The sequence below is a fragment of the Accipiter gentilis genome, chromosome W (assembly GCF_929443795.1).
Source record: "Accipiter gentilis chromosome W, bAccGen1.1, whole genome shotgun sequence".
Taxonomy (NCBI): domain Eukaryota; kingdom Metazoa; phylum Chordata; class Aves; order Accipitriformes; family Accipitridae; genus Astur; species Astur gentilis.
The window spans coordinates 12,949,715-12,969,141 of NC_064918.1; the positions used below are offsets into that span (position 1 = coordinate 12,949,715).

General features: G+C 37.0%; 1 protein-coding gene across 2 annotated transcripts in view; it reads right to left on the reverse strand.

Moving 5' to 3' along the window:
• LOC126035285 (excitatory amino acid transporter 1-like) overlaps positions 1 to 19,194 on the reverse strand; it is a 109,897-nt gene extending 90,703 nt beyond the window's left edge. The window contains exons 1-3 of one of the 2 annotated variants that reach the window (XM_049793707.1): positions 19,146 to 19,194; positions 17,558 to 17,633; positions 15,697 to 15,971 (exon numbers count right to left, since the gene is read on the reverse strand). In XM_049793707.1, coding sequence (XP_049649664.1) covers positions 15,697 to 15,877 — 181 coding nt within the window. In that variant the 5' untranslated portion in view covers positions 15,878 to 15,971; positions 17,558 to 17,633; positions 19,146 to 19,194. Of the gene's footprint in view, positions 1 to 15,696; positions 15,972 to 17,557; positions 17,748 to 19,145 lie in introns of those variants that run through there. The other variant, XM_049793706.1, reaches the window with a different exon arrangement.
• Positions 19,195 to 19,427: the final 233 nt, after the last annotated feature.

The following is a 19,427-nucleotide window of genomic DNA, read 5'->3' on the forward strand; positions in this document are numbered from 1 at the left end:
GCTAAATGGTTTGATACCTATCTGATGTAGGTCTTCTATATCCAGCCAGGCAACACATGGCTGTATCTGGAATGCTCCTTAACCATACAGATGGTGAAACTCAACTATCCCTCTTTCCCACTCTTGACTACATGTTCTTGCCCACTGCCTAGTACTGGCATTTGTACTAATTGTGGCTGTATAGAAAGTTGGATCAGAGAATTGATCCTACTGCAAAAATAACTTATTTTACTGGGTTATTTTTTTTGGCCAGGTCAATTCCCTGAGGTAATTTGTTTGCATGACTCCACAAGTTTTGGTACCTTCACAAGGGAATAGTTAGAAATGTGCCTTAGAGAAGAGTATGACTGCCCTTTTTGGCAGATAGGTAGACTTATGTTTCCTAAAACTTTTCATGAAACTGCATCGTCATTGATGTTAGGCAGCGGCACACTCAAGCTCACTTCTAGAGCTTGTTAAAACTTAGGTATGTTCTGAAAGTGCCATAATATTGAACACTTGTGAAAATTGCTAGTTCCAATTCTTAATCACTTTGTGTTTTCTCTTTTTTTTAAATCAGATTTTAGACTGGTACATCCATAGAGCAGATAATATCTTCATGCCAAATTTTACTAGCTAAAATATGCTGTTATGCCTCCTACACTAGCTTATTGCTATCTGCTGATGTAAGGAAACATCTATAACTTTGATCTTGGTGACCCCTGTCTGTGTGATCATGCTGTTGGGGACTTCAGCAGGTTGGTTAAGTTAGAGGAGTCCAGAAGTGTCTTGTGTAGGACAGAAATTCTCAGTATTACAGGATGGGAGAAAAGTGATTAGAGCACAATTGGAACAAAGCATGGATTTCACACAATGGAAGAGTGGTGGGACTAGAAGGCATTTGTTTTAGTCTCATTCATTTTCTATGGACTCAGGTAGTCAAAGTGCATTTTGCATAAATGATTTTTTTAGGTAAAAGTAGATCATAAACAGCATGGAGGAAGGGCCTCTGAATTGTTCTTGATTAAAAGACCTGCCTTAGAGTTCCCTTCTTTTCAATAAGGTTTTAAATTCCACTGCAGTGTTACTGATTATTTTCTCAGATATAAAGAATCCATCTGGACCCTTTGTTTCTGCACTTAACAAGCACTACATTTTGACAAATGGATAACAAGCAAGTAGAGCTAGACTGGTTTCTTACTTAGGCCACAGTCCTGCAATTAGTTCCACATGGATTAATCTCTGCACTAGTACAAAGCCTCACTGATGTTAGTAAGGGTTTCTGAGGCTGCTATAAGAACTAGTCCTTATGCTATGCTATAAGGGCTTGATTATCTGGTCCACTACTGTCCAAGCAGTACAAAGTGGTCTAAGAGAGAATCAGGGCCTGAGTAGATGGCTGTTTGAATGAATATTATTGGTAGCGAGAGGAAGTTTCTGAAGCTCCATGTAAATCTGTTGAGCCAAAAATTATTCCTTTTTTTTGTCCTAATGTGCTCTGCGCATAATTACAGGGTTGCCTAGCACTGCAGTTTACAAAAAGAATTTCTGCAATGTGGAAAAAATGTGCCCTGGTAGTGTATTCTGGTGAACTGGGTCAACGCTTGATAGTTACTAATTCTTCAGCCTTAATCTTAGCACTGCTATTAATTTATATGCACTCATGCCTAAGCCATAAGAACCTTTCTCTGGCTCAGTTTCCCTACTTGTAAAATAGGTATAGTAGTAGTTGCTTCACAAATCTTTCTGAAAATTAATTGTATTCATAGTGATCTTAGCAGCACAAGGAATTTAAGCAAATTATTTCCTCTTTGTAGTCTGTGATAATGAAAGCAGAACAGCATGATTTTACCAGTCTCTCTTCATTTTAGAATATAGGGAGATGAGACTTCATTTTCCATTCTGATTTTAAATACCTGGATACTGGATATTACATCCTGTCTATTAAGGTTTTATTAACAAAAATGATGAACTTGAAACAGAAAAGTCAAACCTGGCAAGATAACTTTGATTTCTTTGAATTCGCTTCTCAAAGCCAACATTCACAGGTTGTAAATAGTGAGATAACAGCATACAATGATGATTTAAAGATAGACACAATGACAAGGTATCAAACTAAAATCAGGAAGTAAGGCCTGGTAGGAGGTACTAAATCTTTGGAAGGTGTACAGTATTTCAACAACCATCCACATCTGTGTGTGTGGTAAGAGTTCACAATCAAGACTGAGAAGATAAAATACTGGAGCTGGCCTTTCTCAGTAAAAGTTTCAAGTTTCTGATTATTTCTGAAATTGTAATGAAACAAAGCCTTGTGTGAAATGTTCTCCCACAACCTGTTGTGCAGGTTTCTGTCTACCCTTTGTAACAGAAAAGAACAAGTAATCTACATTATCAGAACCTGACTTCTCAAATGATAAATGGTGTACCATTTCTGCATGGCAGGAAAGAGTAGATTTCTCAACAGAATCTGTTAGGCTTTTTCTGAACAAAAATCAGTAGTGCTTGTTTAAGTTAAGGAGATGAATTCTGTACATGTGTATAGTCATATAACAGAACCATATTGCTGAATAATTTATACAGTTCATAATGAAGAAGCAAATCAGGCTAGACTTATAAAAAGATTTTTGAGGTCTACTTATCAGTGATACAGTCAAATTTATGGAAAATGTGATTTTGCAGATAATCCTGATGACAATCAGAACAATCCTTGAACTAAATTATTATATTGCATTTTTATACCAATGTAGATGCTCAAAATAAAACTCAATTTATATGAATACAGTGAAGAGAGGATTTAAAACTTGAAAGGAGCAAAAGGTGAAAATAATTCTGACAGTGACAGGAATGGGATGGAAATGGCAAAAATGTAAGACATGATTTGGGATTACTTATTCCTAAAACAGGAAGACATTGATGAATTGGCCTAGGGTTTTCACTTCTAGATGCTGCAGTACCAGAAAGGAAACAATAAAGTCTTCATATCAGGCTTTAAAAACTATGGGTACATCTGGAATTGCTAAGAAACGTAGAACCTTCTATATCAAATTTCTTAAATGGATTAACATCAGTGCAATGAACTGAGTATTAAAATCAAGGTCTGAAGCAGCAAGATAAAAATTAATAGAATCATAGAATAATAGAATAGTTTGGGTTGGAAGGGACATTTAAAGGTCATCTAGTCCAACCCCCCCCTGCAATGAGCAGGGACATCCTCAGCTAGATCAGGTTGCTCAAAGCCTCATCCAACCTGACCTTGAATTTTTCCAGGGATGGGGTCAGTGTTTCACCACCCTCATTGTTTCTTATAGAATCATAGAATCATTTAGGTTGGAAAAGACCCTTAAGATCATTGAGTCCAACTGTAAACCTAACACTACCAAGTCCACCACTAAACCATGTCCCTAAGTGCCACATCTACAGGTCTTTTAAATACCTCCAGGGATGGTGACTCAACCACTTCCCTGGGCAGCCTGTTGCAATGCTTGATAACCCTTTTAGTGAAGAAATTTTTCCTAATATCCAATCTAAACCTCCCCTGGTGCAACTTGAGGCCGTTTCCTGCACATGGGTCGGGGCAATCCCAAGCACAAATACAGGCTGGGCAGAGAATGGGTTGAGAACACCCCTGAGGAGAAGGAATTGGGGGTGTTGGTTGATGAGAAGCTTAACGTGACCCAACAATGTGCGTTTGCAGCCCAGAAAGCCAACTGTATCCTGGGCTGCATCAAAAGAAGCATGACCAGCAGGTCAAGGGAGGTGATTCTCCCCCTCTACTCTGCTCTTGTGAGACCCCACCTGGAGTACTGTGTTCAGCTCTGGGGCCCCCAATATCATAAGAAGGACATGGACCTGTTGGAGCAAGTCCAGAGGAGGGCCATGAAGATGATCAGAGGGCTGGAACACCTCCCCTATGAAGACAGGCTGGGAGAGTTGGGATTGTTCAGCCTGGAGAAGAGAAGGCTCCAGGGAGACCTTATAGCAGCCTTCCAGTACCTAAAGAGGGCCTACAAGAAAGCTGGAGAGGGACTTTTTACAAGGGCATGTAGTGATAGGACAAGGGGTAATGGTTTTAAACTGAAAGAGGGTAGATTTAGATTGGATGTAAGGAAGAAGTTCTTCACTGTGAGGGTGGTGAGACACTGGAACAGGTTGCCCAGAGAGGTTGTGGATGCCCCCTCCCTGGAAGTGTTCAAGGCCAGGTTAGATGGGGCTTTGAGCAACCTGGTCTAGTGGAAGGTGTCCCTGCCCATGGTAGGAGGGTTGGAACTAGATGATCTTTAAGGTCCCTTACAACCAAAACCATTCTATGATTCTATGATTCTGATTCCTCTCGTCCTATCACTTGTTACTTGGGAAAAGAGTCTGACACCCACCTCACTACAACCTCCTTTCAGGTAGTTGTAGAGAGCGATAAGGTCTCCCTTCAGCCTCCTTTTCTCCAGACTAAACAACCCCTGTTCCCTCAGCCGCTCCTCATAAGACTTGTGCTCTAGACCCCTCACCAGCTTCATTGCCCTTCTTTGGACACACTCAAGCACCTCAATATCTTTCTTGTAGTGAGGGGCCCAAGACTGAACACAGTACTTGAGGTGCGGCCTCACCAGTGCCAAGTACAGGGAGACAATCACTTCCCTAGTCCTGCTGGCCACACTATTTCTGATACAAGCCAGGATGCTATTGGCCGCCTTAGCTACCTGGGCACACTGCTGGCTGTTGACCAACACCCCCAGGTCCTTTTCCACTGGGCAGCTTTCCAATGACTCTTCCCCAAGCCTGTAGTGTTGCATGGGGTTGTTGTGACCCAAGTGCAGGACCTGGCACTTGGCCTTGTTGAATCTCATACAATTGGCCTCGGCCCATCGATCCAGCCTGTCCAGATCCCTCTGTGATGACACGTACAAGCAACCTGGACAGACTGAGAGGAAGAATTTCCCATTGTAGAATACAAGACTGTTCCCATATCAGTTGTAAGTATTACTGGAATCCTTTATTTATGTTTGATTTATTATTCAGTGACTTCTTTTGATAAGGAATTCAGGTTCATGACTACAATTCATGGAATCATGTTACCATCTTTTTAAAAAGATAGCTAGAATGCTTTCATTCACTAGCTGTTTCATTTTTTCAGTTGAGCCACTTCATTCCTCAAAACCTCAATATGACTAAATTGATGGATCTTTCCATCTATTTAGTTTACTGGTCAACAATCTCTTTCAACACATGAATTTCAAAAAGTGTTTTATTTCAGTTGATTAAAAAGAGGTCTGATGTAAGCCTTTTCATTGCCTAACTTTTTGTGAGTTAAGTAATTTGAAGGCTACAGTGGGTGGTCAGTGATTCTGAAAATGTAGCATAGAGGATTAATTTAGATGTAGCTTCCATATAGGTTATGATAACCCTCTTCTCACTGTTAGGCATTATTCAGAATGGCAGAATTTCCCTATCTTAAAAGTCACTAAATTGTCAAATGGAAACTGGCACCTGAAACAATACTTAATTACATAGTAAGTACCTGAATCCAAATTGTGACCTTCAAAGTACCTCTATATAAAAAAGCTTAGTTGTGGAAAATCTATAAAGTTAATGGGTACTTCTCCATTTGTTTTGGAAGACCCCTCACTTCTCACCATCCTGCTCGTGTTTTTCTCAGAATTGCCATGACCTAAACATCTATTTGCCTACTTCCATGCTAAGTCCTGGGGATCTAGAAACGGAGCACGTTTGACACATCCATGCAGAGAATCACTTGGATTTTGGATGCCCTGTGTTCTTGTTCTTGCTCCAAGGATTACTTCACAACCTGGGGGTCCCTGTTATAGAGGAGTGTTTTAGCCATTAGGTAAAACATCATGCCATCTTTTGCTCTCCTGGCATATGTATTTGCCTTTAGAAATCTTGCATTTCCTTCTGCCTGAGGAGACAACTCATGGAATGGTGGAATTGCCTCCTCCTGTAACTTGCCTTTTGAAAGGAAAAGAGTGAGCCAATTCCTCAAGCACTGCTGACACCATTCCCAAGGTGAGGGCTCTTGTGCTTCTGGATATTCACTGGGTGAAAGTATCTGGCATGGTCCTGACTCAGTCAGAAAAGAGTGGGAGTAGGAATGTAATCCTGGCAAGTTTTAGGCAGTTACATGCTTAGTTTGTGGACTTGTGGGGTTACCCTTTTGAGTCTCCCAGCTCTTGCCCATGCACTAAAAAGACACCCAGCTCTGAGATTTGGATTCCATATGCAGCTTCCTTTGCTTACATTTTAGGCTTTGAAGGACTAGACTGTACATCCATGTTTGTTTAATGTATGTATTCCCAAGTCAAAATTATTTTAAAAGACATCAAAATGTATGTGGTAGTCTTATTTCTCAACTGCCTTTGGTTAGTACTCCCAATATTAATACAAAGGCAATTTTAGTCTTTTATTAATTTAGTCCTAGTGGATGGTAAAAATGGAGCATTTACTGGAGCCATTTTGAGGGAGCAGCTTATGTTTCTGTGTAAATAATGCTTAAGACTTAACCCTCATCTTTTATAGACTTTTTTTGAATAAATGAATTTTCAGTTATGACGAGTTGCAGTAAATGGTGAAAACCAAGCACACACTTTATAACTGTCAAGCTGATTTCCATTTATGATCATCTATCCATGCCAATAGAAAGTATGTAGACATGTCAAATTTCAAGCAGGAACAATGCATTTCTTCAATTTACAGAATTGAACAAGATTCAAAAGGTGAATATAACTACTGCTAAGAGAAAGGACATGGGAGGACAACTACAGAATATGGGTAACAGTAACACCTTGTTATCCTGATTCTCCTGTTATCCTTCTGGTTTTCTTTGCCTCTTTTCCTGCTTTTAACTGTTTTCCTCTTCACTGTTGTACAGTTCACTGGACCTATTATTTTCCTCTTTTGTTAAAAAATGCCTTATAAATCTATAAATAAATAATATAAATAAATAATAATATAAATAAACTTTTGTATGGCTTTTTTAAAGTTATACACTCTGTGGTTTCATCCTATTGATTAAAAGTAGAGTGTCAGTACAATTTCAAGTCTGTTGGCTTGACATAATAAATGGAATAATCCAGGTCTTACTAAAATTTCTCTGGAATAATTTCCATTTGTTCTTTCCCTATTTTCCATAGTGTCTTCCCTATTCCATACTCCCTATTTCTTGTTGTGTCAGTGATCTAATTTAAAACACCTTGGTCAGGAGCCTAGTTGTTTTCTAATATACATTGTAGACATCATAGCATATTCTCTGAAGAACACATTTAAAGAAATTGGTGTATGAGGAAGAAATCTCTTAGCTCCTTACTATTTTTTTATCACTTGCATTGCCTTATTGCTCCAAAACTCCAGGTTTAACTGGGCTGTATTATGCTGAGAAACAAATATATGACAAAATATGCTAAATCTCAAAGATGCTGATTTCTAATCTGAAACTGAATGAAATACAAAATCTGAATGGAATGGACAGTAAATGAAAGGAATTGGGAGGATGGACAGAGGATATACACAACTAATATGACTGCATGGATTATTTTACACAATTGCTGGTTCCAGAATGTGATTTTTTTTTAACAAGGCATGAAAAAATAAAAAGTCAATCAATATCTCTCAGCTGCTATTTATCCTGATTTAAAAGTCAATGCTACAGTACAAAGTATCAAATGCCTGCATTTATATCTTTTTTAGCAGTGTTATTAAAATCCAGAAGATGTAATTTATTTATTTACCTCTCTTTGATATTGGATTTCTTTCTATAGTTTTTCAAATGCACTTTATCTTGATTCACCTAAAGAGATAAATATTTTATAAAGCTACTTTTTTCTTTGATATCATAAAATCTCTGGAAACTTTTAGATGCCTGTTCTTTTCAAGAAATTATGTGAGAAATTTAAGCCAGATGAATGAAAGTTTCAGGAATTCATAAACAACTGAACATGCTGTCTTCAGCTACACCTTCATTTTGCCCAACTTGAAGGCATTCCAGTGCAGATGACAACTCATTCTAGCTTTACAATAGCTAAGGTACTAGGAAGAATCTAACAATGTTAAACATTTACTAAGCATACAAGTCAATGGCACCTTGCTTATGATTTTGTACTGCTTTGCAGTTACCATAATGACTACAGTGCACGCCTACTGAAAAGTGGAAAGAACTGGCAAGCCCTAATACTTATTCATTTGCTACTGAAATGTCTTTTTAGTTCCCTGAGATGCTCATACAAACACAAATTGTACCTTGACAGGCTTTAAGATGACCACTGTTTCTGTTGTAACATATCTTTTGATTGCATGATTGCCATATTCTACTAGCATTCAGAGAAATTTCTTGTAAAAACTCTTAGGAACCATGTAAACATCCTAAATACCTCATGCCATTACTGTACTACATTCCACCCAGGATAGCCTTGAAATCTGCTTTGTAAGAAGTGGTATTACATAAATAAATTTAAATTGAATTTCTAGAGAGAGTTTTGAGAAGCTCACCAGTGCCTACATTTTTGTTGCCTCAAGCCTTCAAAAGACTGATTAACAAATAAGAAGGTGGTGATAGTTTAAAGAAAAAAAAGCCCTAAAACATGAGAAGGGTGGTATGCTTGCTATTCAAGGACTGTTTAGATTATGTGTACTCAAGGTAAAGCTTAAAGATGCTTAAAGTCACAGACTTGCTAATTAAGGAAATACATCCTCCTTCAGCATTGAGAAACAAAGACCCTGGTGTCCTCCGATGACACATGAGCTTAAAAGGACAAAAGGAGCAAAGGTATTCTTCCCCAAACGACCACCAAAGACCACCAGAGACCCCGCACAGGTGTAGAAGACACTGGGATGATTGCTCAAGAGAACAACACGTCATGCTTGCTCAACATGATGAATATGCAACAGTTAGGGGGACCATATGTATTAGATAGGCGTGGTGTTTTAACTGTAGTGTATAAGTATGGACTGAAAACCTCAGTAGGGGTGCTCCATTTGTGGAAATCTTCCACCTTGCACCCTGCACAGAATAAAGCAATGTCTCCTCTCTAAACATACTTTGTGTGTTTCGGGAGTTACTTTCTGATCAGGTAACATTTTCACAAGCTGTATGAAGAGTGCAGTGAATGTATATTTCTCTGAATTGTTTTATGACTGCTCAGAAACATTACTTTTCAGCACTACTTTGCAAGACCACTGATTTAACAATTTAGAGCAAAGAAGAAGATAGTAAGGTTTTATTTAGCACATTTTGTACCTTTACTGTGTATATATGCACAGCTACTGTCTCCAGAATGCACAATTGTGATTCACAAAGTAGCCAACTGTATTGTTGTTATTCTATGCCACATATGGCAGTTCAACAACCACTGCTGTTTCATTTCAGTAACACCAGAGTGTACAATAAGAAATTAAGATTGCAATAATAAATTAACATAATTTTATTTTGAAAGTAACTGCTAAACTAGCTTACTGTTTATATTTCACAATCTGACTTTTATTACGGGCTACTTAATAGCAGAATTAAAGTTCTTTGTATTTCTATACTTTTTTTCCTTTTGGAAAAGGATCATCTCCTTTGAATTTATTCTGGACCTTACGGTGTCTGTTTAAATTTTTTTCCCCAAAATATAAATATTTCTTAACTTCAAATAGAATTAAGGTTTTGCTTAGCAATGTTTTCAAGATATTACTTAGGAAGGTTTTGTCACTTGATGAGAAAGCAGTTGTGCTGGGCAGGTTCTTTAGGAGAGCATTGGGACAGAGGCAGCCTCTGTGTTCAGCATAAATAGAATTAATTTCTCCCTAGCTGTCCCTAAACTGTCCTGATTTTCTTGTATATATCTTAACCTTTTGTCTGGTATCACATTTCTTTCTTTATGTTTTACCATATTTTCTCACCTCCCACAGCTGTTTCTCCTATAGTGATGAATCATTACTTTGTTCTCATGCAAATTTTACCAAGGGTGCCTTAGGCACTGTCACCATTTTCATTGTCAGTGTGTAATGGGGTCAAATACCCTTCTCTGGGTATGTCAGCCTCGGTCTTCAGTGGATACAGAGGATCTGCCAGTAGCAGAAAAGATGTCGCTTCAATAGACAAGAGACTGTCTTTTTTGTGGGTGTTATCCAGGGTTATGTCTACCTGTGTATTACAGACTTGTACCTCTTTGGAGTAATTTTAACTTATTGTTCAGACAAGCAATGTGTTGAGATAGGAGAATCTGCTACTCTGCACAGCTTTTCACTGTTCAGATATTTTAGGTTGTGGAGTTGGGTTTTTTTAGTGATTTTGGTTTTGGGGTTGTTTTTTTTTGTCTTCTGTATTATGAAGGAGCAAGGAGCACCTGCAGGATTTATTTAACTCTCTGCTTTTTCAGGGACATAGGTAATGACTTCATCTATCCTGTCTACTTCCTGTACTTTTAACTAGGTTTTTTTTATAAGGATGTTGGAAAGTTTGGGGATCCTATTGTTACTGATTTGTTATTGATTTGTTATTAGTTAGAATTAATCATATTCAGTTTTTAATAGGAATGTAGAATTATAAGAAATATCTTAGCAAAAACTATACATATCTATTGCATTCTACACATTTAACCAACAGTTTGATTAAGAAGCAGAAAATTGTGAAGCATAGGTATGGGAGTGTTAAGTTTGAAATATAGTCATAGGAACTTAGGAACTTTAGAAAATGTACTACGTGTAACCATAAGAATTCAAGTATTGTCTAAAATCAGTTAACCACAGAAACTTTGACAAAGATTTGTTGATTTGTAGTGTTTTGTTTTAAGAAACTAAGGAAACCGTTATGGACACCAGTTTGCTGCTTGGAAACCCCTTACCCTTCCCACCTCGATCTAATTATCGAGGATTCCAGTCAGTAGAGTTAAGTGAGATTAACCAATGATTGTTTTAACATAAGAATATTAATAAGATGGTGTGACGGAAGGACCAATTTTTAGAAAGGTTATATTTAAGAATAGACATAGTATGCATTTTTATGTAAACTAATATAGATGATGGTGAAAATCGTACTGCGCAGAATCACCTGAGAGGTCAAGAAGCGTGAGGAAGACTATGAAAGACCACCAGAGGACTCTAGAAGACCACCAGACACCTTCAGTGTGCCTGCGTAAAGGACATTTCTATATGCTAATAACTTCCCAGAAATCTGATGAATATGCATAACCTTTCTCGGAAATCTAATGAATATGAATGAATAAGTTCAATATAAGGTGTATGATTTTGGTGTTCAGGTGTGCGTGGTTCGTGAGAGGACTCACCCGTGCACCCGGCCGTCAATAAAGAAGTGTCTGCTTATCTACACTAAATTGGTGTTGATAAGTTCTTTATTCCGAGTTTTTCGGCAACACTATGGTGCATGCTGTTGTTTTAGAACAGAAGTTGTATGGGCCTATCTACATTTTACATCTATTGTGAGATTGCCTGCAATTACAGAGGACTGGGTTCCATGACACAGCCAGTCCTGCACTCCCGTCAGTGGACAGGTAGCCAGAAACCAGAACGGGATCCATCTCTGTCCCCCTTAAATGTCCCAGTGGACAACTGTGGCATATAACTTCATCAGTGTAAAGAGGATTTTAGCTAATAATTTGGAGCTATGATGGCTTTTTAACTATACAGAAATTGCTTTTTATAGTACTTGCTCCACAACCTCTCTCTACTTCACTGAACCCATCAATTAAAACAGTATTTCTCTGTGAACAGCTTCTCAGGATCTCTGCTCAGCAGCTCTGTGTGTCTCGAGCTTTCCTTCCATACAAGTTCAGAATCCACAGGAGATTCTTTGGCATTTAGGAATCCTGCCAGAGTAGTCTGGACTCTTGTGGCATTTTTGGAAAATGGGAGGTAGGTAGCAGAGAATGAGGACAGTCTGCTGAAGGAAGGGTATCTGAAAGGAAGGCATTTTGAGGACAGGATGATGAAGCTAAGTAGCGTGGGAGAGAGGGCAGTGCCTGAGATTTTGCCAGTAATTTGACTATCATTTCAAAGTTTGTAAGACTTCCTGCAGATTTTCCATGAGCCACCAGTACCCCTAGCCTACCTTAAATTGCTCCTGGTCATTGTGACACTCTGAATTCACCAATGGTCAGCTTCCCAAATTCACCTCACATAATTGTTATCTATTGGCTCTTGCCAAGATTCACTGCAAAAAACTAATTTAATATTTCTAGGTGTGCCAGCAGAATCAGAAACACTTCATCATAACTCACTCACTGACCATGCTTTTCTCAAAGTTTCTTAAAGGGCTTGAAAGCAGTTTAAATTTCACTAAAAATAGCAACAACAATGATAAGGTTGATGTGTAGACAGACCCTAACTATGCAAAATGTGAAGTTAGAAGGACCTTTCTTGAGGTTTTTGGGAAACAGAGAATAGTGCGTAAGCAATTCTTAACATGAGTTATAACTTCTGGCATCTTTATAATTAGGTTTTTAATTGTTTTTGTATTGCAGCAGCTAGTGAATTCAGTTTAGAATTCAGTTCAGAATCAGAGTAACAGCAGAAGTTAGGGTAAACAACCATATTTTTCCTTAGCATGTGAATGCCAGAAAATGTCTGCTCTGCCTGCAAAATATCAGTATGCAAAACAAACAAATGCATGTTGCAGCTACCCACTTCATAACAAAGTGCATGTTTCCACACACACAAACTCAAGTGCCTGTTATAAACTACAATCCTGAAACTGGGCTAAGACGTATGATCCTATCCACTTAACCTCTACCAGCATCAATTCTGCTCAGCAATGAAGTTGGAAATTCTCTATTAAATAGGCTTTTTCATGTCAGTCCCTTGACAAAAGAGGCCTGAAATAAATGTTTCTGAAGAAATGTTGCACTCTTTAAAGCTAAAATTCTGCTTTTCCTGAGTTTAGTCTTTATGAAAATTCCTGGACCAACAGCCAGGATGTCATCTGTCTGTTTAGATTACGGAGAGCATTAAGCACTGTTTCTTGTAAATGATTCAACCCTGACCTGACTATAGTTTGGTTTCCACCTACATTCACATCCAAGCATCTCTGATGAGACAACCAGCGGTACTAATTGGTGGGTTAATTTTGCAATGTTGATGCCCTGGTTTCAGCTGGGATAGAGTTAATTGTCTTCCTAGTAGCTGGTATAGTGCTATGTTCGTGAGCTAGGTATGAGAAGAATGTTGATTACACTGATGTTTTCAGTTGTTGCCAAGTAATGTTTAGACTAAGTCAAGGATTTTTCAGTTTCTCATGCCCAGCCAGCAAGAAGGCTGGAGGGGCACAAGAAGTTGGGAGGGGACACAGTCAGGGCAGCTGACCCAAAGTGGCCAAAGGGGTATTCCATACCATGTCATGTCATGTCTAGTATATAAACTGGGGGGAGTGGGGGTGGGGGGATCGCTGCTCGGGGACTAACTGGGCATTGGTTGGCGGGTGGTGAGCAATTGGTGCATCATTTATATATTCCAATACTTTTATTATTACTGTTGTAATTTTATTAGTGTTATCATTATCATTATTAGTTTCTTCTTTTCTGTTCTATTAAACCGTTCTTATCTCAACCCACGAGTTTTACTTCTTTTCCCAATTTTTCCCCCATCCCACTGGGTGAGGGGGGAAGTGAGTGAACAGCTGCGTGGTGCTTAGTTGCTGGCTGGGGTTAAACCATGACAGTTGATTACTGTCTGCTAAGAAAGGGATCAAGCCCACCATCTGATTTTCCACAGATCACCAAACAACTGAGATTATAACAATTTAGCCCTCGCCAAACTAGACAGATGCAGTTCAACCACTGAGTGTTTTCCAAACTCTTTAGCCAACTCTTCTCTACTTCTTCCCTATTTCCACAACAGAAAAAAACTGTAAAAAAACCAAGTTTTACCTTTTTTATGTGTAAACTTCTTGTTCTAATCATATATATACACCGTAAAATTGCACCACAAATAACAAATGTGAGAAAATTTTGAATATTCCATCATAGTAATGAAAAGACTTTTTTTCCAGCTATTATACCAGGTATGTCTATAGGTTCATGAGCAGAATTTGAGCAGCCAGCTCATCCTAGGCTGTACATTTTAATCAGTTCTCCAACTTGTGTTCCAGCCTTACTGGCACTCTGCCATTGCTGTAGGTGGTAGTGGAGCTGTGGTCAGATGTTTGCTGCTAGTCATCTAAAGCTAATTGGAACATGCAATAACAGTAAAAACACTTTTCCAGCCTACATTTCTGTTCTCACATTGCCAAATTTATGGGATGCACATGAGCTAGATGACAGTGAAAAAATTGCGAGTGCTTTGGTCTTGTGCAGTATAGACAGGTGGCAATCTAAGAATTGCATTCCTTTGAAGTTGGACAGTGTTTCAAAACCTGCTTAGTTTGTTCTGCCTTTCCTGATCATTGTAGATAAAATGCCTAATTTTTTTACCCTGATATTAATGGGGGTTTTTGCATCAAACAAATTCTTATTTAGTAATTAAAAGCACTTGTGATCAAATACCTTTGATAAATACGAGAGAATGACATTTCTGTTATAGCAACAAAGTACTTTATTTTACCCATATGAAAATTAATATAATTGTCTCCCAGAAAAAGACCATCAAACCCAAAATTAATTTAAAATAACCCTGCAGATGTGGTATCAAGCAACAGTAATGGTAAAGCCCTAAAATTTTAATTCCTAAAAAAGCTGTAGAAACATAGTAAGCAGATTTATGCAGAACAGCATCATCAAGGATGTAGGTGTAGGATATATAGTCCTATCTTTAAGTGCTAACATTTTGGTTTTGATTAGCAGATTCACAGTTTTATATTTTAAACTAATTAGAAAACAAAAATGAAAATAGTACAGTAAAACCATAATGTTCTTTCTCACACTATAAGGAATGGTATTTCATGAAACATCTGGTGTCATTTAGAACATTAATCTGTAGTTAAAGGAAAATTACCAAAACTGATCACATAATTATATAAAGGAAATATTTTTTTAAATTGTATGTTTTTCTCATAAGATTCTCTTTCTAATGTAAATTCAAAATGTGTAGCTATATTTTAAATTAACATTTTGGTGCATTCCAAATCTAAATGCTGTTTGATGTTCTGGATTCCTCTCCATACACTCTAAAAAGGCATTTAATCAGGTGCTATCTTGCAGTCCTTTGAACAAGTAGCATTTCCATTGTTGCCCCAATTGCATCTGAAAGATGCATGTGTAAGATTGTGAGCAACTGAGAGAACATAAGCTTGTACTTAGGTTTGATTGTTTTGCATTTATCAAGGGAAAACTGAAAAGACTGAGGCTCTAATATATACCTTTGCTTAGAAATGCCACCCTTTAATTTCATTCACTGAGGACTTCTGTTTGTCATTGCAAGGTGTTAATTTTGGATAGATTAGGCAATTAAAAGTTATATCCTGAGAATTTTGCTGCAGCTGGTTTTGGTAGAAAAAGATTTAATTGAGAACATTCAATTCAGTTATTGTACCTGATTCTTTAAGAGAAGAATCCATAAAACAGATGATTTCTTTCACCAGAATTTTCCTTAGGAATACTAGAATAATTAAAATGGCTCTTCCCAAAACTTCAACATGCAGCTGTGAATGCCAAAACTCTCCAAGCCAGAACATTCTTATCAGTGCAGAAGAATTTGGGATCTCATTTGTAATGCAAATCCTCCTGGCAAATCGTCATTGTCAAATGCATTGGAGAACAGATTACTATTGAACAAATTACTCACCAAGAATCACAGCAATAACAGTGAAGAACACAAAGGCATTCCTCAATAAATAACTTTTAACATCATCCTTTGTTATGCTCTGCACTTTTTTTTTTGCCAAAAATGTACGCTTCCGGACTCCTTGTTGAAAGCGTTCCATCCTACTTCCAGTTTTTGGATCTTCTCTGTTACCTTTAGTCATCTATCTCGCAGTAAGTTTTCTCTTACAATTAACTTCTGTCAATATCCCTTCAGAAAAGTGGAAGATCCTTTTCCATGGGAGGTACTGGAGAAACCTGTATGACAAGAAATATCAAATATTGCAATAAGATTTTACAGGAATCATTAGCTATATGTTTACATGGAAGCAAATACTCTTCATGTTTCAGTAAAATTTATATTATCTGTAGTATCTAAGTTGTTGATTACAGTTTTTGATAAATAGTCTCAATGACCATTAGAACTCTTTAAAAGAAGGATTATATGGACTGATCAGATATATTTCCTATGTCTTCAGAAATTAATCTGAATTTGCTGTCATGCTGCAAAACCCAGGAGTAATTTTTTTTGCAGTTGCTAGAGATATACTAATGTAAAATTGGTACAGTTCATAGAAGCATAAGGTGCTATAATATTTAAAACTATGTCAGGCTTGCTTTTCATCTGTTTAGCAGTTCCATGTTATCTGAAAAAAATTCTAATCGCCTTCACATTAACCATTGGAGAGAAATTTTTACTTGAACTGGAAAGTTTAAAACGTTCTGCACTTCAGATGTTTTTAAATGGTTGAATGTATTGGCTGAATTCCTCCTTTTCACATGGCAAACCACAGCAGGAATAGTTTATTTATCCCTCAACCATTATTGAGAAGATTTCTCTTTGACAATTTTATGTTGATAACATTCATCTTTGAAGTCTATAAATTATTCAGAGCATATCTACAAAACATCAGAAGTTATATCCCACTTAGCTTGTCGCTTCAGACTGTAATACAAATTCACATTGCAAAATAATGCTTAGCTTGGTCTGACAGCAATTATGGGGATATAATCTGATTTTAAGAAATCACACACTGAATCAACCTTAAAATGTTTTAATATTAAAAATCCTTCATTAGGATATTATTTTTCATTTTTAAATGAATTTTTTTGTGGCTGCTTGGTATGAATTTAATTCATAATGGAATCTGTACAAAGGTGTTTTCCAGACTGAGAATCCTGTTTTCTGAAGCATTATTTAATACACCAGCATGTTTTTATGAAGAAATTAGAAATTCATAAACAGATAGAGTTGCTTCCACTGAAATCGCTCTCCGTTTATACACAGTCCAAGTCTAACATCTTACTTTTAATAAATCTAGTGCCTAAATACCTTTTTTTAGGAAGCATTTAAAATATAAATACACAAGGTTTTCAAACAGCATGTTTTAGAGGAGATACCATGTTGTAACAAATTTATTTTGATGGGATTTGATGACTGCTTTTACTATATGTTTAAAGATTGGCACTTTAGTGCAATATTCTCTCTGAATTTTAACAGAATGATATGTGCTTTGCTTCTTTAGAGAGTGAAAACATTCTTAGACTGAGCTAGATATTTAAATTATTAAGTATTCTAGCTTGGACACGACTACTGTGTGCAAGAAGGATTTTTTTCAGAACAATTAATTTTCAGTATTTTGTAAAAAACCAGATTCATTCACAGTGCTTTTTCTTTCTAAGATGATTAATGCAGCTAATCTGTCCTTTATAACGTACATTAAGATCAAGAAACAACATGGGTACAGCCAAAAAGATCATTACATTAAGTAACATAGAAAGGAAGAGAGTGAAAAATTAAGACTCCATACTCAAAACACCACCAAGTGAAATGATTGACTCACCTTTTCAGATCTTCAGTACTCTTAAGAACACGGTGGTGGCAGTTAAGGTAGGGGTTTCCCAGCAAATACAACAGAGCTGCAATGTTGAGTGAGCAGGAGACAGAGAAAACTAACAATCTGCATATGCCCTGGAATGCAGCAATTTACTATCACTGTAAGTTAAGGAAAGGGGAGGAGACTGTTAGCTGAACTCTGAACCTCCCCCCCCCCCCCAAACACACACACATCATAAGAGAGGGGAAAGCTGAGCTTCTGGAATATTGATTAGTCTTGGCACAGTGGAAGCAAGGTCACTTTCTTTGTTTTTCCTTTTAGACCACTTTCACGCTTTGTCAGTTCAGCTTCATTAGAAATGCAAAATCAGAACCCAGGAAGAATTGAAGGATGGCACACACACACACAGAACAGGGGAGACTGGAAAGCTGCTTCATTAGGTATTCGAGACTGGAAATCTGAAAAGCCTAAAAATAATTATATAACACTATTACTGTGCTTTTTAAAATAAATGGTAAAATATGTGAGCATGCTAGTTTGTTCTAAAAAGAGACATGGTGTGAGTCTATCACTTATTTTCCAATTCTTAAAGACAGTTATTCATTAACTACTCTTCCCAGGGTGGGGAACCAGACATATCTTTCAAAAGCAACTGGAGCATTATCAAGAATAGAGAAAAACATAATCAGCTATAATTCTTCATGTGTTTCTTGTAGATATTTAAAACACATGATGAGACTTGCCTCTTGTTTAGCAATTCAAACTCACTGGTACTAAGCCCCATTCAGCCTGTTTCAATGGCATGGAATGAATGATGAAGGGGAAAGCATAAAACATCCACTTTTGAGAAATGTGGCCTTCAGTTTTTTTAGTATTTAAAAGTTTGCACTATTGAAAAGATATTTGCAGAGAGATTCAGGGGAATTCCCAAAGACTTTCTTTCACTTTCTAGAGGAACATTTTTGTTTTAAATTTTGGTAAAGTCAGATTAAAATATTCAAGAATTATATTTCAGTGCATCTTTCATGAGATTTTAAAGTGTATTTTCTTATAAGAGGAACAAATATTGTAAATGGAATTTTATAAATGTATGCTAAACATATAATTAAGAAGTTTGTTTATAGATTATGTGGCTTTTAATGTTTTTTTCCTGCAAAGCCATTTTAAGCATACAAAAATAATTTTATGTACTAGACACACAAAAAATAGTTAGGTACGAAATAAAATTAAGAGCAGTGTTACTTCCATGCAGTCACAGTAATGGTTTTGCTAAAGTGTTTTCTAATTTATATGTGTTTCAAATAATTATGTATAACGTAGAGAAGTATAATCTTACAGTATAATGCAAACTTGCTTGTGATTAATGTAGGTTTGCATATGGATTGAGAACCACAGAATCTTGATCTTAGGTATCTAACTCAAGAACAAAAGTAAACATCTGAATTAACTTATTTATTATTCATTTACTTAAAAAAGCAAAAAAAATTGCTGACTACTTGTGTTGCAATGTCTATCTCATTTTTATTTTTCATGGTGCAGTTTTTAAATACCTTCACCATTTTGCCTGGAGATGGGAATTGACCTCTTAACTGACCTTTAGCCTTCAGTGATCTGCTTGTTTGATGTTTCTTTTTGGAGTATGGCATGCTTTCTGTGAAACCTCCCAGATAAGGCCTTTATTCTGCCGTCTGTTCATATGAATAGCAATGTTCCAGTTACCTTAATGGGACAAAGGTCAGGCCCCAATGAGATGATCCAAAATTATGTCATCATTTAATGCTTTCATTAATAATGGAGTCTATGAGAAACGAGGATAATCCTGTGAGACACTTAGCTATTCAGTGAGACAAAATGAAAATAGACAATAAGCAGTTGT